This window comes from Drosophila sechellia, chromosome 2R (assembly GCF_004382195.2).
Source record: "Drosophila sechellia strain sech25 chromosome 2R, ASM438219v1, whole genome shotgun sequence".
NCBI lineage: Eukaryota > Metazoa > Arthropoda > Insecta > Diptera > Drosophilidae > Drosophila > Drosophila sechellia.
The window spans coordinates 18,077,158-18,098,233 of record NC_045950.1 but is presented as its reverse complement, the minus strand read 5'-3'; the positions used below and the strand labels follow the sequence as shown (position 1 = coordinate 18,098,233).

Here is a 21,076-nt window from a genome sequence, read left to right as displayed (position 1 = left end):
CGCATAAGCGCAGTGTGACGTACGTTACCCAACACTAAACAGATTGTGGCTTTGAAAAATCAGTCAAAATCAGGTAAATTCTGCTATAATGCACTCGTAAACGCACAAAAATCACAGACAAAAAAAGAAAAGATGGAATCCTCATCGAAGGACCCTTCCTCAGAAGGCGAACTGCCCGAGGACGATGGAAAAACGGACTCAGAACCCAGCAAAATATCGCGGCTGTTGCGAACGGAATTCGATACCAAATACCAGATCGTGAACCTGCAGACTCCTCTCAATGCCTTTATGTCGGGCCATTACAAGCAGAGCTTTGCCTTCTTCACACTCGGGAGTCGGCTGCCTGTGATCCTGACCAACGTGATAGACACGCTGACCCGGGACAAATCCGAGCTGGTAGCCCAATTCGGTAGGGTAATCCCTGCAAGCGTTTTTTGGGATCTGCATTAACTTTTTCTTCTTCCAGCCTCAAATGAATTTTCACAGGCTGCCCGCGAGGAGCTAAAGATCATTATTGGATTGATCTCCAGGTTAAAGTACGAGCTGCAAACGGACAAATCGTTTCAAAACTTTACAGGCGAAGGTAAGTTCCTGGGTTCTTAAAATTCTAAAGAGGATTATAAGCCTTGTTTCCCTAGAACCCGATCGAGAAGTTTGGAACAACTTTATCAGCAACCTGCCCGATGGCGAACGCAGCTTCTACAAAGCCAGCTCCCTCCATGCCGAGTGCTATCTGCACCGCAAACTCCACTCTTTTCTGGAGAACAGCGTATTTCTGAAGTCCTACGATTTCTTTGCCAAAGTCAAGGAGCAGGCGCTCACGGACAGCATTGATGATATACTGGCCCTGACGAAGTACACACGACGATCAGAGAACAGTGTGGAGGTGTTCGACGAGCTTGTAAGAATCAACATGTGGAGCAACTGCAATGACGTGGCGACCGACACAGAGACAGTCAAGCAATCAAACCGCCAGGTGCTTGAGAAAGTGGCAAACACCGATGAGCGCGTACTGGTTAACCAGGCCGCGGAGATCTGGAGGTGCTTGGAAAACCCTAAACTTAAGAAGCATAAGCAGGTGGACTTCATACTGGACAATGCAGGGTACGAACTCTTTAGTGACTTTATCCTGGCTGAGTTCATGATTGAGAAGGGACTGTCCGAAAAGGTGCGGTTCCATGTGAAGGCGCACCCTTGGTTTGTCAACGATGTGACGGAGCGGGACTTCAAGTGGACGCTGGAGTACTTGAGTGAGCATGCGGACTACATTATAAGTCTGATAGGAAAGAAGTTCCTACAATTCATCGATGAGGGAAAGTTTGAACTGGCGCCAATCTCGCATTTCTGGACATCACCACATTCGTTTTACAGGTTCGCATTCCGGATATGACTGTATGTTCAATGCCTAATTGCATCTTTGTCTCTTACAGCATGGCGCAAATGGATCCAGATTTGTATAGTTCCCTGCAGCTATCCAAGCTGGTGGTCTTCAAGGGGGAGCTCAACTATCGCAAGCTGCTGCAGGACGTCTGCTGGGACCCCACACAGGAACTTAGCACCTGCCTCCGTGGCTTCCTTCCCAGCAACATTTGTGTGCTGCGGCGGGTCAAGAGCGAAGTTATCTCCGGCCTGCCCGAGGGCGTTGGCCAGGCGCTGAGTGGGAAGGATCCGCGCTGGATGGTCTCGGGCAGTTATGGGGTCATTCAGTTTGTTGACGGAACTCGTGAATTTGGCTATTAATCTTGTACAGTCTGGACAGTTTAAATTATTGGTAATAAATAGGCGTTACATATCTAGAAGCCAAAGACGTTTTAAATATATACTTACATATATGTACATTTTGCTATGAAAAAATAAAAACTTGAAACATAAGTAACGCATTTTTAAAATTCAAAATAAGTATCGCCTGGTTAATAATCGGCAGGTTCCAATTCCGGTATTTTCCATCACCGCCAAGGCGGTCACACTACGCGCCACTTTATCAAGTTTATAAACTTTCCGCAGCAATACAATTCCGTAAACATATTCGGCTGGAGCAACAGACAGATCCTCGAAATGGCCAGCGATACGGATTTTGACGCGAAGAATGGAATCGTGGACGGACAAACCCCGCCGCACACCGAGCTGGCGGCCCTCTATAAGCAGTGAGTAGGGCTAAATATAGCGCCTACTATAGATGGTGTCTAAATGGCCGGCGCATATGTAACAAATACGCCAACCCATCGTTACCCACACATCCAAGCTGTGGAATTGAGTTATGATTATTACTTAAAAGGCATTTATTGCAGGAGCTTCGCCTACTACACCTTCCGTGTGCGCCTGCCCTCGACCTTGGCCACCATCGCGGATTCCCTAGTCAAGGACAAGGACGTCCTCCTGGCCACATATGGGGAGGTAGGTAGTTGTGTGCACTTTTCCCTTGACCTTGAGCTTGAACCTTTGATATCAAATTGCATTCCAGGCAGCGGAAGCCGATATTGAACAAACTACAAAGGAGGTTAGACAGCTGCGGGATGACATCCTGAGCAATGGTCCCTTACTGCCCTTTGGTGAAAATGGTAGGTATTTGGGGGCTCATGGGTTGGCAATCATGAAGCTCTGTGCAATGATTCCAATTTGAATGCTTAATGATTGGAGCGCTGACTCAATACGTTTTAATTTGTTGTAATAGCATTGAACTCATAATTGATTGCGTTGTATATATTATTATTTCATTTACCCTGTGCAAAATGAATTTCCTTGATAAGAATAACAAAACCGTGCCTTTCAGATTCCGACTCTAAAGTGTGGAATGCATTCCTGGAAAAACTGCCCAAGGAGAAGAGTACCTACTTTTCCACCTGCTGGCTGTACGCTGAGTGCTACATGTACCGCAAAATCTCATCTATTTTCCGGGCCACAGCCCATCTGGCCGCCTACGACTACTTTAGCCAGCAGAAACAGACGGCGACCAAGCTGAGCGTGGACGCCATGCTGGCGGTGGCCAAGGCTACGCGGCACAATGAACGAAACTCTGACACCTTCCGCCAGTTGATCAAAATCAATTTGTGGGGCAATCGGTGCGACCTGTCCATAACCTCCGGCAAACAGGTGAAGCCCACTGGCAATGCCTTTGACCAGGTTACGGACTTGGAGGAGAAGCTACTGATCGACGGCACCGCGGAGGTATGGAAAGCACTGGACGGAGCCTCCGGAGAGGGCATTGTGGACATCATTTTCGACAACGCCGGCTATGAGCTGTACACGGATCTCATCCTGGCTGAGTACATTATCGACAAGGGACTGGCTGCCAAGGTGCGCCTCAATCCCAAGGCCATTCCCTGGTTCATTTCGGACGTGATGGAGCACGACTACCACTGGACACTGCAATTTCTGGCCGACCATGCGGATCCGGTGCTGAGTGAGGTCGGAAAAAAATGGCAGCGTTTGACGACCGAGGGCAAGTTCGAGCTTTCGCCACTGGAACACTTTTGGACGAGTCCCTACGAATTCTATCGCATGCCAGAGGTAAATCAGCCACTGTACGATCGCCTGAAGGAGGCGCAACTGGTTATCTTCAAGGGTGACCTGAATTATCGCAAGTTGTTAGGCGACTTCTCCTGGGACAGCACGGAGCCCTTCGAAACTTGCTTGAGGGGTGAGTCTATCTTGTCAGAAATTCTTCCAGAACTTACACGTTTTATATCCCTGTTAAGGTTTTCGTCCTTCCAATCTCTGCACTCTGCGCACTATTAAAGCAGATCTGATCTGCGGATTGGGTGCAGGAGTGGCGGAACAACTGTTTGCGAAGGATAAGGAGTGGATGTTGACTGGCGAATATGGCGTAATACAGTTTGCCAGCAAGTAGAGAAAGAAGGACATCAGGACAGGGAACAGCAAACTAGTTGAATTGTTTTAGTCGTTATAAGCTTAGCTTAATTGTTGAAATTCATAGTGACCTATGCGAGATCCAAAAACGAAATTATACTCAATTCACTCATCAACACTGCAACCATAAATAATTTAGTTTTTATAAAATGATTTAAAACACATTTAATACGTTTGCATTGCCTTTAGCAATAGTTGTACTCTAAATCATTTGCATTGTTTAGTAAGCACAGACAGACACTCATATGAACGTCAGTTGTCCAGAGGGCTATTAAAGTTGAGATAAATATTAATTTGGAATCGAAATATTTTCCTGGCAGAGGGGGCTTCGAAATTCTACGTTTTAGGCAAAATGTATAGTGCTGAATTTAGTAGCCGCACCGATGTCACGGAAACCACCAATCTTGCCGCCATTGAGCAGTTGAAGGAACAGCGGTTCAACGAGAAGAATCTGATCATATACAATCCGCCCGGAGAGAACGATGAACTGTCCGCCAGATTCCTGCGCAGCCTGGCTTTCGCCACCTTCAAACGAAGATCGCCCGCATTTTTGCGGGATTTGATCATATTCCTGCAGGATCGTGAGACGGATATCATTGAGCAGTGCGGGGAGTATGCCCATTTCGATTTGAAGCGCACCATCTGGAGCCTGGAGCTGCTGCGCGATGATATAATCAACAACAGGGATTTCCAGATATTTCGCGTCAAGGCGCCTGACACTGACAGCTGGAACTCGTTCCTCAAGGGTCTGGGAGAGGACAGAAGGCAGTGGTTCTCGGCGGTTTGGCTGCATGCGGATTGCTACATGTACCGCCGCATTTGGTCGATCTTCCAGCGATCCGAAACCCTGAAAAATTATGATTACTTTGGTGATCAAAAGACGTCCATTGTCACCAATGTGGCGCCGCTGATGAGGGACATCCTAGTCTCCACCAAAGGCATAAGGCGCAGTCAGGAGGACTTTCAGTATTTACTGAAACTATCTGCGTGGTCCAATCACGGTGACCTAAACATCACAAGACGGGGTGCGCATGACAAAATCTATAAGCAGATTGCCAAATACGACATTGATTTGCTGGCCGATCAGTCGTCCGATGTTTGGCAGGATCTCATCGAGGCCAGTGCGCCCGTCTACGTGGACATCGTGTGCGACAATGCGGGGTTCGAGCTCTTTGCGGATCTGTTGCTGGGCGAGTACATCATAGAATCGGGCTTGGCCAGTCGGGTGCGGTTCCATGTGAAGGCTATACCGTGGTTCATCTCGGATTGCACGCACAAGGACTTCAACTGGCTGCTGAAGTTCCTACGCAAACACGAGTTCCAGGAATTGAATGCCTTTGGTAAGCGGATACGGGCCTACATCAGGGATCGTTCCTTTATCCTGTGCGACAAAAGCTACTTCTGGACAAGTGGCCACGACTGCAGCCAGATGAAGCGCGTGCAGCCTTGCTTGTATGTCTACATCAGCCAGGCATCCCTGGTGATCTTTAAAGGAGATCTCAACTACCGGAAACTGCTCGGCGACATCAACTACAAGCCCACTACCCAGTTTTCCGACTGCCTGCGCGGCTTTCAACCCGCCAGCGTCTGTGCCCTTCGCGTCATTAAGTCGGATATCTATTGTGGACTGCCGCTCTGCACGGTGGAGAAGCTAAGCGAGCAGAATCCGGAGTGGATGGTCACTGGCGACAAGGCCGTCGTACAAGTGGCCATCAAGCATCGACTATCGAGCGACATTATCGTTTGAACACAAGAAATGATAGTCGGTCTCATTTGATTTCCCAATTAACAGCCCATATTTATATGTAGCTATTGTCGTTTTATTAATTTATCTCCTAAATGGTAGGCGGTGTAAGTCGTTAAGATAAGTATTACATTCCGTATCATAGACTATAACTAAGCATTATCAAGTATGAATGGTAGAAAAATATGTATGCTCTAAGCCATATTTATAGCTATTTTTAAATTTATTTGTATGATCGCTGCGATACTTCGAATTGTTCAAGTCTTATCAATTGCCGTTACAATAAAATCAGGGCAAAAAAAAAGAAGAAATTTAAATTTTCGTGCATGTTCTCTTTAGTTATTCATCATCTATCTCCATACCAATCCTTTCATTGCGTTTTATATTAATATTTAAATAAAATCCAGTAACTAAATGGATATTCTGCGTTCCGTTTCAAGTTTTGGAGGGATTGCTGGCCGCTGGAACTCACAACGCGATGTTGGGATTGAGCTGCTGATATGGCGTCAGATCTTTGGTGATCGAGAATAGCGCCCCGTCGCGCATCATCTTGCACATGAGGGCGCCAAGATTCTTGGCATCGTCGATCCCGGAGTGGGCCCTGCCCTCGAATGCCAGACCCACGTGCGACAGGGCATCCGTGAAGTTGCACGGGCGGTACTTGTACCACGACCGATAAATGGCCCTCACGTCGATCCACTGATTAAAGTAGGCCGCCTTGCGTATCCCTTTCCGGTTGCACTCCTTCGCCAAACAGATGCCGAAGTCCCAGTCCGTCCAGGTGACGAATGCACAGTTACCCAGTATGTTTGACTTGTTCGTCTTGGGCAAGGTGAGGTTCCGGGCGCGCATCTCATTGCGCAGCCACTCATGAAACATCACCATCGCCGTCTGCAGCGGTATTCCGCTGTCCACAGTTTTCTGCTGGATGCCCGTCAGCTCCGTGCAGTAGGTGCTCAAGCGCGGCGACTCGATGGGAAGTATGTACTGGTGGAACTCCGCCTCGATCTTTCCTGTCTTAAGGTTAACGAGCACTGCTGGGAATTCTAAAAAGTACGAGTTCCATTATAGCATTTGCAACAAATTGAGGTTGCTATTTAAATATCTTACCAATTATCTCCGCTTCTCGCCAATGTGGTGGTGCCTGATTTTCCCAGCAGGTTGCCTCAAAGTCCACGGCAATCACATACGAGTAGGGCTGCATGGCTAGACGCTTGGACTTCCTTGACTTCTTGCTTTTGCCGGGCACTGTGTTGGCCTCTGTGACTTCGTCCTCGTTGAACGACTCCTCGGGATCGTTATTTGGATCTGGGCGAGCTCCGTCGACGTATATGGTATCGATCAGACCCAGTTGCCTGCAAAACGTACAGATATTGTAAAATATAAGCGTTATCTCACAGTTAGAAAGCTTTTTAATTTTTTTAAAAATATTTTTTTCTAATTTTGTACAAAATAGGTATGTTTTTCATAACCTCTACTCCAGCTGATCTGAGTATAAGATCAAACCAGTTTGACGTCTTATAAAACTGCTACTGTTTGGGAAACCGATTTGAAAACAGAAAATCTACGAAATCCTAACCTTCTCCCACATGCCTTGACTGCTCCTATTGCTGTTTGCCGTAGCAGACGATCATGGGTTTGTCGTGCCACAAAAGTCCATTGGTTTCGTTTAGCGCCTGGGCTATAATCTCCGGATTGTTGGCATCGAGGAAGGTCACGAAAGCCTGCCCTTTCATGCGACCCTGCTGCATGACCTTGATGTCCAAATTACTCGCTCCAGTGTACTTGGCATACAGCTCCCTCAGCTGCTGTTCATCCACGGTCTTCGCCAGGTTCTTAATGTACAATTTGTTGCTTGGATCGCCGGTCTTGTAGTTCTTATAGACCGGCAGAACTTCGAGCTGACTGGTGGACAAACGCCTCTCTGCCTTTGAAGTGGATGCACCACTTTCTGGCTGTGATATGGACTCACGTCTTTCTGGGTTTATCGAAGCTGGTACTAGGGATTCGGGCAGTTTCATGTCGATTTTGGGTGCGTCAAACGAGGGTTTTTGAACAGTCAGTTTGGTCTTAGTGTGACTAGCTAAATGGGCAGCTTGCTGTAGCATTTGGCGTGCCCGTTTGAGAGTCTTGGCACGGGCTTCTTCGCTCGCAGGAGCTAGAACCAGTCGCTGCCTTTTGGCCAACTTTTGCTCCCCATCGTCGCTCTCCAACTCGCTTTCCGATTCGCTGGGTATCAGCTCGGTTTGAGTGCCCACGTGCTGGAGATGCATCTGAAACATCAATCCATCGGGTCGCTTTTCAAAGGGTGGCTCCAGATTCATGCGATTCATTAGGTGCAAAACTTGGTTATAGAAGTGGGCATTTGTCTGCAGACTCTGACCGATCCTGGCTAGGATCTCCCCATTAATGGGTGGATAGCTGTAGCTGAGATATGGCGGCGGCGGCTGTGTGAAGTCGCACTGATTATTGCAGGCGTAAAGCCTTCGAACGTACTTGTCGATATCCGGAAGGCCAGAAACAGCGCCTCCATTTCCAGCTGCCTTCGTCTGCGTGGATTTGCTGCTGGCACTCGCGACTCCGGAAGTGGGCCGCGGTCCAAAGACACTGATGCACAGCGGCTTGTCCAGCGATTCGCTGAGTCCCTGCAGCTGCTCCAGCGCTTCTGCCGCCTCCTCCGGGTCGCTATACTCGAGGAGCACCCTTTTCCGGCCGTAGGTGTTCAGAGAGCGCGGCAGGATGAGCTTGCACTCACGGATCAGCTGCGCCAGTTCGTCCAGCGAGCAGGGCATCCGTTTCAGGAGCAGTTTACTGCTAAGCGCGCTCATTTTCGGCACAATTTCCCGCGAGCTTTAGAAATTTCAACGCCGCATGCCAAATGCGAAAAGAAGAAAACATGCCGCCGCGGCGTTGCCACCTAGTCCAATTTCGGTATTGCGTTTGACAACACTGATTTTTGGCGGGATTTTTAAAAGGAAGCTGCTGCGGCAGCCGTCTTGTTTGGTCGATAAAATGAAGTTGCATAAAGCAAATGCCGGCGACTCTGACTTTCACTAATTGAACTGGTTACCTCGCAATCAGATTGCTGCACCTATTTTTGTCGGCCGACGAAAAGCGAAGGAAACAAAATGTATCGATTAAATGCTAGACGAATTGGTCCTTTAAAGTATATTTTTCATTTAAAACTAGGGAATTCGCTAATTAGAGATTGTTTATTGAATTGTTGTTGGAGGAAACCCCTGTAAAATGTCAGAAAAAACTTTGACTTCCTTTGGGTTGGAGCAAAAGTGACAAAGAAAGTTGAGTTAAAGAAGATATCTGCCTGCATTGGGGACCAAGTAGTCATCGACAAATGAACGAATCGCGTGCCATCGCATTGCATATAGTATGCATTGCAATGCATTAACTCTCCGTTGGGGGTCTGATTAGATCTTTGTTACGGGTGTACTTCCCCCAATTCGATTAGGCTAATTTTTCTATTTTTCAGACGCATCAGGCCAGCCAAATGCAGCGCATCAGCCTTCGGAGTCAATGCACTTTTGGCGCACGCTACGCGCATTTAATCAAATTGAATTACATATGAAAAATGCGCGACATGATCTGCTTTTTGATATATGGCACACACAAAGTGCTTATAAAAAGATCAGCGCACACACACAGTGGTGGCCGTTGGCAGATTGCATAAAATTTGCAATGATTAAATGGACAGCGAGGAGGGGGCAACTGCAGGCGGCCCCAGTCGCACTTTCGCTTTTCACTGGATTTTGGGGCGGCCAAAGGGGGCGCAACGATGGTGGACCATATGCGGAAGTCGACTTTGGCACAAACAACGCGAAATTGGATGAATGAACTCTGTGCAGCTGGCGCAGGCTGAGCGGAAAAAAAGGAAAATCACTTTTAAATTCACTTTTACTTGCACCAATTGAAACGAGTCCGCGCTGTCGGCTTTGCATTCTAAGTGACTTTAATGGGTTGGGCTATATTTAGAAAATTGCAACCAATTGCCTAGTAGGCGGTTTGCCACTGGGGCACATCAATTTCCACGCGGAAAAGAGGTTAATTACAGGATCAATTTTATCGGTAGAAGTTTCTGCCACCAACTCCGTTGAAGGGAATGGGCTTACATGACCAGATGGAAACAAAACCATTCAATTATAAAGCCAATATTGCTATTATGCGTTGCAATGAGTTTTCTTAAACATTAAGTGCACTTTTCAGCGAGCTTTCCACACGAATTTTCAACACCCACTGAGCGTTTCACTTGAAAGAGCACTGAGTCAGCAACAGGTTTTCCAATTGGTCACCGCCGTCGCCGGTTGATGACAAGCCCCTTTTTACACATTCCATTAATTGGCCAGCGAAATTGGCATTAAAGTGCGATTTTCTTTGTCGCCAAACAATGTAGTTGTAGTAATTACACGTAACACTTCTGAAAAGCGCCATTAATTAGCCATATATTTCCCAGGGACCGCTCAGCAGTTAGGCTAATTGTAGGGGCTATAATGAATTGGCCAAATGAGAAGGGAGCCTGGACACAATGGACAGAAAGTGGGGAAAAATTGAAAAAACCTAAGCCTAAAAATAAACCTCGTGATGTTAAGCATATTGCAATCGCGTTAAATGACCATAAGGTATAAATAACAATCAAACAAATGAGCAGAGTTCAATTCTAAAATAAAGAATTGATGATGCATTTTAGTAAATACACGAAATGCATATTATGTTTTATGGGATCATCAGGGGGAATCTCACGTGGCAGCTCAGCCTTTTCAAACATTATCATGCACGGCAATTGACTCTAGCTAATTGCCACATTCAAAGGTAGGGGTATTTATTTACGGATGATTACCATCAAGGTCCTGTGGATGAGTCGACTTGAGGCTGGGCTTATTGCAATTGATGGAAATTAGCAAGTGGGCTCCAAATGATATATATTTATTGCGCATACGCCCCGCATGCCGCGTTCGCAACGGAGGCGCGTGCATTCGAATTTACCATACCGTAGCCGGGGCCAAAAAAAGTACGGCGGCCTTCTCCGTTTCTGTCCGTTTCCATATTTCAATGGAGGCTCTCCGCTGTAGCCCCCAATCTGTGGAGCTCCCCTCCGGGTCTCCTGATTTATGGACGGCATTCTTTTGAATGCAATATTGAGTTGCAGCACTATTGCTTCGGCTGCTTTTCGACCAGAATCGTAGTCGTGGTGCTGGCGACGTGGTCGGAATGCAATTGTATCGGTAGCGGTAGCGACTGTATCCGTGAGTTTCGTGTGCGCCATGCTCTTGACTTTGGATAAGTTTGGTGAAAACTGCTTTCAGCCGGATTTCCCGCACTCTGGTTGCCATCTGAAAACCAGACGTCGATTGCCAGCCAATGTCCGGGCATCGAGTTGCGCTCAGCGTTCATTGGTCAGCAGCGTGCCGGAATCTTCTAGAGAATCGTCCAGAGACCACCCTGAGATCGGTCAAAAGGTAGCCGCATGCCAATTTGGTTCCCTCCCATAAATCTCACTTCTTTTGCCCGTAGTGTATGCCAAGTTCGTTGTGGGTTTTCCGCGACCAATTGCTCTGTTTGATCTTTAATTTGTGCGCTGCAAATTTACGGCTGGCACTCCACATATGTACATACGTTTGGTTTGATTCAATTGTTGCAAATAATAAGCTATAAACCGAGCAATAATAAGTATATTTCATATCTGCTACTGCCACTGAGACAGTTCGCACAGCTTTGTTTACGATCTTAAACTGGCCGTAAAGGCGGATACGTTTTAAGCCATTTAGATACTTAATAACAGCCAGTTTGTAAATAGAATTACATTCCACAGAGCAATTTATATGAGATATATTTTGTGAACCACCCAAATTCGTATCTTATATGTACACTCCAACCGATCTTAGCTCATTTGTTTGTTGGTTTTTTAAACGGGTTTTCGTGTGGGAATGAGAACTAGAATTCGATGTGCGACCAGCTTGTAAATTGCGCAACCTTACAGAGTTAGCTGAGTCTACTCACGAGTGGATGGCCAAGACCTCCCATTGATCGATCAGGTGCATTTTGGCCAAGACAAAGGAGGAAGTCCTGCTTATCAATCGAAGATCTACGACTTGGCTGCAGTGGCGTGAAAAATCGAACTGACACCATTTGGAGTTAAGATTGGCAAAAGTATAAAGCACAGATCTTGATTGGAAGCTTTCATTTGATGCCCCATGCGCTTTGTTATTGCGGCCGCAAGGTTTCCATTTATAGAATACTACGCATTTCAATTAATGAAATAGTCATAATTAAATTAAAGAGTCGCCAGCACGAGTCGTATAACAATAGGGTATTCAAACAGTCCGAGATTACGCAGATACATTATGTACGTATGTAGTATGTAAATGTAAATACGCTCCATGTGCGCAGGGTGCTATTTACAGAGTAACTCGAGACCATGTCGTCATATAGATTACTCGCTTTATCAATGCAGCCTCCCGTTTTAGTTTTATTGCATTCTCATTGTAGTCCACACAAGTATCCACTGCACAGACATATAAATACATATGAATATATATATATAGATTTATAAACATGCACATATGAGTTGGTGGTACTTGTATATACACACACCGTATGTTTCATGTGCAAATTGAACTAGCAGGTCAGGCGAGGACATATTGGGGCCATCGGGCCGCGATACAGACACATTCTTTGTGGATGCAATCTGCTGCACTTTTGCAGCTTCCACTGGGCCCGTCTGTCATCCGTCATCTGGCCAGCGAGATCTGGGGATTGGAGTGAGAGGCCTCGTGTTCACTTCCAATTACACTCAATTACCGAAGTACGTGTCCCAGCAACTCTGATCTCAATTGCTGAAAGGCTGGGAGTTATTTTTGGACCACCGCATCCCTCCCAGGGAATGGGTCAGGTGAATCACTGCTCCAACTATGGGCAGACCATTTGCCAGTGCAGCTCGGATCCTCCGGGCAAAGTGCATGTAGCATATAGTTTCTAGTAAGTAGTCTGTGGCGTGTGGGATAGTCCCAATTCTGATTGCTGAGCACGCGGCCAATCAGTCAGCGGACCATCAATCAACTGATCGCGTACTTAACGCCTGTGCGCCGCTTGATTAATTTAATCATGTGTGATTTGCGACTGTTTGGTTTACTTGGCGAGCGCAATCAGCATATAAATAAAGATCGGAGTCTATAGTGAATGAACAGTGGATAATGGCGCTGGAAATTCGATAGCCAGTTAGTGCTTATTTGTCTAGTGGTCGTACATGCTGGGGAAAAGTCAACAAACGAAATCGAGAAGGTAAACAAATACATTGTTAGTTGTTAGACAATAACAGAATTAATTGCACAGACCTCTCGTAAGATTTCCTATTATTAGCAGTTCATTTGAAATTCAGATTATCATAATCCTACGTTCGCTGTATTCTTAAGTTTATGAATTGATCTTGTTTAATTCGATTCAAAATGTAGTTTAATCTGGTTGCGAAACTGGTATTAAGAAGATTTTGAAAATATTTCATGCGAAATGAATTTGGATCTAAGCACAAGGATGTTTATTTTTGTAACTTACAAATTGTAAATGTACTGCTATTAAGTATAATATATAATCTTACAATTTAAATACATGAATATAATTGCATGTATATCTACGATTCCGCAATATGCGTAATTATTGTTATCAGTGCCTGATTACACTTAGCTATATTTTAAGAGCGTTTCAGGGGCGCCAAAGTGCATTGACCAACTTCAATATCAACAACTCGTTGCTGGGAAATAAATATTTGCCCGAAAGTTATTACACGGCCTCAAGCGCTTTGCTGTTGACCAAGAGGCAACAAAAAAAAAAAAAAAAAAGGCCAGGGCCGGATTTTCCAGGCTGCGTACTTTGTTATTTCGTCGGAAAATTGAAATGAAAAATGGGGTCAGTTCAGGTCAGCACGACAGGATGACGGGGCCAAAGAAAATCAATTTACGCGGGCAAGAGCTGGAAAAAACCCCTTTCGTTGGAAACTCCGCTCCTGGCCAACTTAATTGCGGTTTGTTAAGTGGAAAAGCAAAGAAAGAGATGGACTACAACTTTCAACGGGAAAATTCCTATACACATACTTTATGGGTAATATTAGCGAGGAAACAGAATAAAAACTCACCTTGCTAGTTTTATCAAGGCCATTTCTGACTGACTGACGTTTCTCTGATTTTTCTACTTTTTTTTTTTTTGGCAGGACCTACTATTTATGCTATTCGAAATTCGTGGGCTTATTTATTTATCTCCCTATTCCCTTTTTTTTTTTGCGATTTTGGCAGTGCAAGAAACGGTAAACTAGGAAGAAGATGAGCGAGCCGAGTTCCTTTTGTTGTCTGCTCACTCACACGCACACGCCGAAACACAAAAACACGCGCGCACACACAAGCGAAGTTATTTCAGCCGGCACAACAAAAACACTGCGCTTTTTCGATACTTTCGTTACGTTCTGCTTTCCTTCTTATTTTGATTTAGCTATTTATTTAACTCGTTTTTTTTACATATTCCCGCACGCACACTGGGTTTTTTCTCTTTGTCTTTTTGTACAACCTTTCAGTCAAGTGCATTTGGCGATTGATGCAATTGCAGCTGTATATGAACTATCCGCCCAGCCGAGAATTTAACCGGTCAATAGAGATGCACTCCTGGTATTTGCATTTTTTGCGTGCCTATCGGTATATTCTCGTATAGCTGCGCTAGCAATCCGCATCTAATATTCGGTTGTAACTGGCTCGGCGCCCGTTCACAAATGCAGCGGCATTAAATCGGCGAAATATATCAACCGTATTGCGATATATCGATTTCCGGCGTCGAACAGCTGTTGCATCCGCGCTCCGAACCTTTTCATAATATTCAACACGCAGTTGAGCTTCCCACCTATTGGGTTCAGTTCTCAGCCGCAATGGCGCTTTACAGTACAGAAACATAGTTTTCCTAACAGAACTGTTAAGTTTAAACGTGATAGAAGTTGATTTTTTAAAAAAGTTCTGGCATTTGACACGTATTGTATTTTCTCACAGCTGTTTCCATTATAATAACAACAAACCATTAAACCAAAATGTGGGAGCAGCTAGCGAGATATCGCAATCACTTTCTGCAACACGAAATCAAGGATGTGATGAAGCCGACCTCCATCAACAGCCTGCAGACTACGGGTAATTTTACATATATAGTTATACATAAAATCAGCGAAGGATAATCATAAAAAATGGATTATAGAGTGGACGCACAATATGGAGAAACGGAATATTTGCAGGTGCATACCGCACTGCTGCAATTCGACCTCCACGCACCTGGCGGATCGTGCTGACCTGGCCTACGGCTGGTTTGCACTGCCCAAATTGCTCAAACAACTGGATAGCGATGTCAGGCTGACCCACTGGAAGGCAGTCGTTTCGTTGTCGGAATTCGTTCTAAATCCACTGAATGCCCAGAGAGCTATCATTGAAATGGACCTCGTTAGAAAGTGGGTTGTCTGCCTCGATGAGTTTTCTTCATCTCATCCAGTTTTTATCCTCCAGGTTGAAAAATGCCTTTATGCGAATGAGATTGAAGCAACACAAGGAGGAGCACCGGGAGGTTGAGATGTATCTAAGGATTTATAGTAAGTTTGGGGACTTGTGAATTCTTAGGATAAACTTCTATTTGTTAAAGATATACTATCCCGCAATTTGGATGGAGCTGAAAATATAGCCAACCGCAAGTGCTTAAGGGTGGAGTTCTATAAAATCATTAAGAACCAAGAACCTATTAAGGATGATTTGGCTTCAGAGATATTGCGAAATTTGACGTGCAAGCCCAAAGGTGAGCTGTTATGCACTTCATTAGATTTTAATGTGTTATATTTTCTCCTAGTTCTGGGTATATTCCTGGAGGATCCTGAAAACTTTTCCGCCTTGGCCGAGATCTTCAGGCAGGATCCATGCCGTCCGCACTATCCTTCGCATTTGTGGCACCATCTGTGCGACATGCTGGAAGTGGCGCCCGATCGGGGCATCGAGCTGGGCTTCTTTGAGCTGCTGCACTTGAGGATCCTAAACCGCTTGTCCAACTTCTGGGACATGAGCACCAAGGCATTTGCGCTGCTCCTCTGCTGTGCTGAAGGTCAGCGGCGTTTCGATGCCGTGGATGGTGTTAAGTTGCTTTTCGACGTCTTTGCCCAGCCCGATGAGAATCCGCGGATGTTGCTGCCCCGCCAGAAGGTGGAAAACTGGGAATATACGGCTTTGGCCCTGCTCAATGGCCTCCATAGCAAGCGTGCCTTGTGGCGCAGCAGGGAGTTCACCCAACTGCCGTGTTATGTGGGTCGTCTCATGGTTTCCACGACTGATAATCCCCGCCTGCAACTTTATTGCCTTAAAGTATTTCGTGAGATGGGTGTAATGCCCTGCATTAAGCGCTACATCATTGGGAACTGGCTGCAGGACATCTGCAAGTTGTTCTGCCTGGATGCTGATGCGGAATGCGCCCGGGATGCTCTGGTCGATTGGCTGCGTCGGGATATTGCCGATAGTAGTTAAATCTCTCGGTTGTAGTTACATTCATTTGAACCTGATTGTTTGTTACATGGAAAACATCGCTTTTCCCCACTTTCAACCGCTCAGATAAATCCAAACCGTTTCAAAAGCACCCCTGCTGTTGTCCCAAAGAGAAACCGGTTAAAAGAGGGGCAAAATGGTAAAGAGAGGGAGAGAGAGAGAGCTTTGCCGTTTAACAAATCATTGTAAATTGTAGTGAATATTTCGTTTGATGTTTATAAATCCTTTAAAAATAAATGCATCCTGTTCTTGACCCTGTCAACTTAAAATATTATATACGTATTTATATCAATTTAATATAATCTATGACTGCATTGAATATTCATAGAGCGTGTGAGCGAAAGTGTGGAATGTCACGAATGCAGGAAACTTTTCCAATTTCCGATGCCTGGACATTGCCGACAATAATGAGCAGTGGCACTCTGCGAGGCTAAAAGGATGTAAGGATGCCAGGATGCAAGGATGCGGTGCTGGCAGGACAAGCAACGCAAAAATAACAACAAGAGTGCAAAAGTAACGACCACTGACCAGAGAAGCCACAGTGACCGCAGTTTGCGGTTCCTTTCAAGCCTCCACTGCGCTGCTTTTTCACATCTACATATTTTAATATCTATCCTCCATATATATTATATATGTATGTAGAGAGCATTTTTTCCGTATTATTTTTCTGCGGTGACAAACTTGGCAACGAGTCGCAGTTCTTTTTAATTTATTTGAATTGGCAATGGGTAGGAGTCCGTCCGGCTGTCCGGGCCACATTTCGCATTCAATCGGCAAGTTTTGCGCCTTGTCATCGGCGGGATTCTTCTTGGTAGCAATTTTCCAAAGTCCCTGGTGCCCGACCGACTCTTTTGTGAACTTTTTAATTACCGCTGCGAGTTTTGCCTTGCTTTCTTTTCGGACTTCCCTCGCCCCAGTCGCTGGCTGCATAGCATAGCTTTTTCCATTTTTCAAGTTGTTTATGAAATATTTTATGGAAATTATGCAAAACTTGTTTACCAGACTTCACATCCAACTCCCGCCGCCGCTCGCCATCAGCCATTTCTCCATTTGGCGCCTTCAAACCAAGTTCCTCACTTTTTGCCACTCAAATTAATTGCATAACAAATTGTGTTGATGAAGTGCAAGAATTCCGGAGTACATCTAACTGAAATGTGCTTGGCCATGAAGCCATCGAGCACGCTTTTGTTTTCCGGCTAATGTACAAAGTCGGTTGCCATGGCCCCTCAAAAAGTTCTCATTTTCAGCGCACTTGCAGCAAGTGTTTATTGCGAAAAAGAATAAAATATGAAAAGCACATCGAGAAAACCTAAGAGTAAATTTTTTAATAATGCTTATATCAATCTATAAAAATTGCTTCTGTCCATTTCAGTGCCATATAGCTAACTGGTGGTCATCAGAAGATCATTATGGCGGCATTACGCACCTAACGATGGCCATTCTATTGGGAAACAGTCGTATCCTTTCGCGGCATTCAGTCGGTAGATCCATTTCAACGATGGCCCTGTGGCATTCGCTTCGCCTGAGCAACCGTTACATCAGCAGGCACGTGCTCCTCCTGCTGCGCTTCTACCTGGCGCAGTTCTATTACCTGGGATTGATGCGCCTTCGCTACGATGAGTCCTGCAACGAGCTGCGATTGACGTATATTGACGAGGCTTTGGTGCGCCTTCTTCTTCACGCTGGCACTCCTGGATCCCTATCCCCTGATGCTGCATCTCCAGCTAGTGGGATTCTCCTGCTGGCTGTTAATCCAGCCAAGAGAAGTCATCGAGGAGCGGAGACGGGTGATAAACCGAATCATGCGACTTTTGCCGCAGCTCCATCGGCTCTGCAGGCGAAAGGTGGAGCTGTCCTGGTTTGTGGCCTTCCAGTTGGTGCTCAAGCTGCTTGTCTTTCGGTTGTTCTACAAGGGACTGCTGGGCCCTACAAACGCCGCCTGGAAAGCGCTCTTCATTGTGCTCTTCGTAGTGCCTATTTCACTGGCCATTTGGGTGATAGACGTCACCTCGCATCTGATTAGCATTGTGCTCGCCCTGCTGCTAAAGTCCTTCGAGCTGGTGAACAGTGAAATGGCGGCCATTGACGAGAGGCTCTGTTTGGAGATCCTGCGATCGGATTACCGAGCGGTCAGAAGGCTACAGAGGCGCCAGATTTCGCTGCAGCGGTTGCATCGATCCTATGTCAAGGTCACCCGGCAATGCATAGATTGCCTGAGCCCCCAGTTGGTTCTCATCGTTCTCTACAACCTGAGCTCCATCTACACTTTTTCCAGTGGCGTATGGCGGCGCATCTTTCAGATCGCGGTCATCGTCAACACGCTGCGCTCTCTGCTGCACACCCTCGACGAGCTGGTGGCCACTACTGGTGCTCCGCAGGACACCTCCTGGATGCATGTGGCGCGATTGCTTCAGTTCGAAGGGGTCCTGGCCACGCATGGCTGGTTGCAGCGGAAGGACTTCCGCTGGAAGCTGCAGGATACCGACAGTTTTGGTCAGAGCGTAAGAAGCAGCTTCTTCCAAAGAAGGCTGTTAGTCCTGGGATTGGTTACTCCCAACAAACGACTCCTGTTTCGCATCGCCTTCGCGTTCTGCTGTCTCCTGCATCTGCACTATATGCTCAAGAAATCTGCTTTGGTTGCCGAGAAGGAAATCTTTATCGGTTTGGAAGTTATCACAAAACCCAAGCATTAGAAAGCAATGTTAATTATTCATTGATTGTTAAGCTATGAACACTCCCTTACTTAATTAATACAAAACAAATGGAATCTTATCAGTACATTAGCTTGCAAGTTTAGAGAAGTAGTTATGGGTTTAAGAGCACGTTAAAGGTTAAGAATGCAGGAAAATATTGTAAGTCATGATTAATGTAGCCGAGGCGCCCTTTGTTTATTAAAGACCGAGGAAAGTTGCTCTTCTTCGCGACGGTAAACCTCGACAACTATGCAGTTCCTTTGCCAGGATGAGCCCATTTCTCAAACGCTTTGATTAACTTTCTGCAGGAGCTCTCGGGTCGCCTTTAAGACATTTATCATCTATTTATTGCACTCCAAATAATATTTGTTCAATATAACACGCACTTTACAAGACTGAGTCTGCTCCACGGGAACTGAAAAGCCATCTGCCGCTACCGGGTAATTTTAAATAATTTATGCATTCGCCCCTTCTGTAACATGCACAAAAATAACAAGGGAAGCCTCCATATTCTCCGGCCAACGGGCCACATCGCAGTGAGACCCATTCCCATTCCTTGATATATGTAATTGCATGGCTGGCCGAGCACTTGAGGTGCCGGGTCCTGAACCGGCTCCTTGAGCGCCCTCTCCGATCCTCACACATGCCCATGCTTCCTGCCGCCCTGCTTTCGTCCTTGCTCCTTCCTGGCAAGATGGGGATGCGGATCCATAAATCATTTTTAAAACATTACATCAACGAATGCGACTACGTAGAAGTATTTTATGTATACAATTTTGCACCTCCTAAAGAGGCACAAGATTTATAGTTAAGTGGCTCCAGGGACGAACAACACACCTGCAAATCCTCTCCAGGATTGTCACAACAAGGTTGATTAAATTTTTCAACTGACTTTGGCACAGTTTTGCCAACCGATTTATAGCCACAGTTCGCTTTCGTTTTTCGCCATCTAATGGTGTTTATTTCTTTTACTTCCATTGCCGAAAAAACATTGAAAGTCAATTAAACTTTTATGCACGCAAAGGCAAAGAGTCGGTCAAAATAAAGGAGCATTAGAGCAATTTCAATTTAATTTGGCTGAGTGATAAAATAAAACATTTTATCGAAGCATTGACTTTGATTTAAGTTTTAAGTTTTGATTGTTTCGGGAGCACTTCACCCTCTTATCCGATATCTTTTATCTGTTTTACGTTCCTTAGGGTTCATGCACAACAGAAGACAATGGAGTGTGACAAGAAAGGGGGAAAACTTATCCCATTGCTCTTGTTATTCAAAGAATTTACACTCTGGTGAAAAACCAATGATTTCCCTTCGTCCAGTGTGAACTAATGCTTCTTATGCCAACCAAGAAATTGGGCGGATGGGGGGGAGAAGGGAAGCCAAATCTATATATACATAAATATATATTTGTAAGGAAAATATATGGTTGAGCGGAAAATAAGGGAGCAGAGCCACGGGCAAACGGCTTTTGAATAAATCTCTTTAATTTATTAGATTTCATTAGACATTTTGGCGTTGAGTTTAGCCCGAGGAGTGCCAGAACGCGGGGGTTCCACCGCAATTTTTATATTAACAAGCTCGAAACATGACTTTCCCTTGTGCCGTCATAAAAAGTAATAATGTGGCCCTAAAATCGTTAGCCGAGGGCCAAGAAATAATAATAATAAAAGGACAGCGTGATAGAGGTGGAATGCGAACGAAAGTGTAGCATACTTTTCTGGGCTCGCCTCTCTGCTTTTGTGTTTTCATATAAAATCAACGTATTTTCGTAAGATGTTTAATTTGTAAATTTATAAATATATTAATGCCTTGTGTTCTGCATAATAATATTTGGTAGTTATTGTTTGCTTATTAGCTGCCACTATTTCTTGAAACACACAACAATCAGTGCCAAACTGGGTCAAGTTGTTTCAAAATGTAAGCCCAAATTAAAGTACACTCTTGGCATATCTCTGGCCATATCTTTGGCAGTTACGCAAGGCACATGCATGTATAATTCGGGATCACTCCAAATAAATTACACACTCAACGATGTCAAACCCACACACACACACTGAATGGAAAGCAGAAAGGCAACAACGTTGTAATCAACAAAATTACACTAAAATACAAAGCAAAAAAAAACACGAGAGGCGAAATAAATTTGACACGAATGCGTCGACGAGGATGACACAAAAGCGGCACCAACCCAAAAACCCACACCGACCCTCGAACGGGTTCAC

The 21,076-nt window shown here is 45.4% G+C and overlaps 6 protein-coding genes across 8 annotated transcripts; 5 read left to right on the top strand and 1 right to left on the bottom strand.

Annotated features, from left to right (window-relative positions):
- The first annotated feature begins 31 nt into the window (after window positions 1-31).
- Window positions 32-1,799, top strand: LOC6615474 (damage-control phosphatase ARMT1). The gene is made up of 4 exons (XM_002039818.2): window positions 32-409; window positions 467-583; window positions 639-1,371; window positions 1,431-1,799. The coding sequence occupies exons 1-4, from the start codon at window positions 133-135 to the stop codon at window positions 1,738-1,740; spliced, it is 1,437 nt and encodes a 478-aa protein (XP_002039854.1). The 5' UTR covers window positions 32-132; the 3' UTR covers window positions 1,741-1,799.
- Window positions 1,800-1,961: 162 nt separating this feature from the next.
- On the top strand, window positions 1,962-4,160 carry LOC6615473 (damage-control phosphatase ARMT1). The gene is made up of 5 exons (XM_002039817.2): window positions 1,962-2,144; window positions 2,289-2,394; window positions 2,462-2,558; window positions 2,771-3,637; window positions 3,696-4,160. Exons 1-5 carry the CDS (start codon window positions 2,056-2,058, stop codon window positions 3,845-3,847), a joined length of 1,311 nt encoding a protein of 436 aa, XP_002039853.1. The 5' UTR covers window positions 1,962-2,055; the 3' UTR covers window positions 3,848-4,160.
- An 8-nt stretch (window positions 4,161-4,168) lies between these two features.
- LOC6615472 (damage-control phosphatase ARMT1) lies at window positions 4,169-5,645 on the top strand. Its single transcript, XM_002039816.2, has one exon. It carries the CDS (start codon window positions 4,220-4,222, stop codon window positions 5,612-5,614), a length of 1,395 nt encoding a protein of 464 aa, XP_002039852.1. The 5' UTR covers window positions 4,169-4,219; the 3' UTR covers window positions 5,615-5,645.
- Window positions 5,646-5,665: 20 nt separating this feature from the next.
- Window positions 5,666-14,381, bottom strand: LOC6615471 (ERI1 exoribonuclease 2). 3 transcript variants are annotated; one of them, XM_002039815.2, is made up of 3 exons: window positions 13,749-14,381; window positions 6,722-6,966; window positions 5,666-6,657 (listed from the first exon to the last, which is right to left on the bottom strand). In XM_002039815.2, the coding sequence occupies exons 1-3, from the start codon at window positions 13,769-13,771 to the stop codon at window positions 6,080-6,082; spliced, it is 846 nt and encodes a 281-aa protein (XP_002039851.1). In that variant the 5' UTR covers window positions 13,772-14,381; the 3' UTR covers window positions 5,666-6,079. The 3 variants fall into 3 exon arrangements, with proteins under 3 accessions (XP_002039851.1, XP_032570264.1, XP_032570263.1); XM_032714373.1 differs by lacking the exon at window positions 13,749-14,381 and adding an exon at window positions 8,108-8,498; XM_032714372.1 differs by lacking the exons at window positions 5,666-6,657; window positions 13,749-14,381 and adding exons at window positions 7,191-11,554; window positions 11,621-12,723 and having other exon boundaries at window positions 6,874-6,966.
- LOC6615470 lies at window positions 12,746-16,413 on the top strand. The gene is made up of 6 exons (XM_002039814.2): window positions 12,746-12,901; window positions 14,644-14,778; window positions 14,843-15,089; window positions 15,145-15,227; window positions 15,278-15,427; window positions 15,479-16,413. Exons 2-6 carry the CDS (start codon window positions 14,682-14,684, stop codon window positions 16,141-16,143), a joined length of 1,242 nt encoding a protein of 413 aa, XP_002039850.1. The 5' UTR covers window positions 12,746-12,901; window positions 14,644-14,681; the 3' UTR covers window positions 16,144-16,413.
- Window positions 16,414-17,407: 994 nt separating this feature from the next.
- Window positions 17,408-19,895, top strand: LOC6615469. Its single transcript, XM_032715755.1, is given in 3 exon segments — window positions 17,408-17,476; window positions 17,534-17,808; window positions 17,810-19,895. Coding segments are annotated over 2 exon segments (1,260 nt in total). The 5' UTR covers window positions 17,408-17,476; window positions 17,534-17,593; the 3' UTR covers window positions 18,855-19,895.
- The last annotated feature ends 1,181 nt before the right edge of the window (window positions 19,896-21,076 follow it).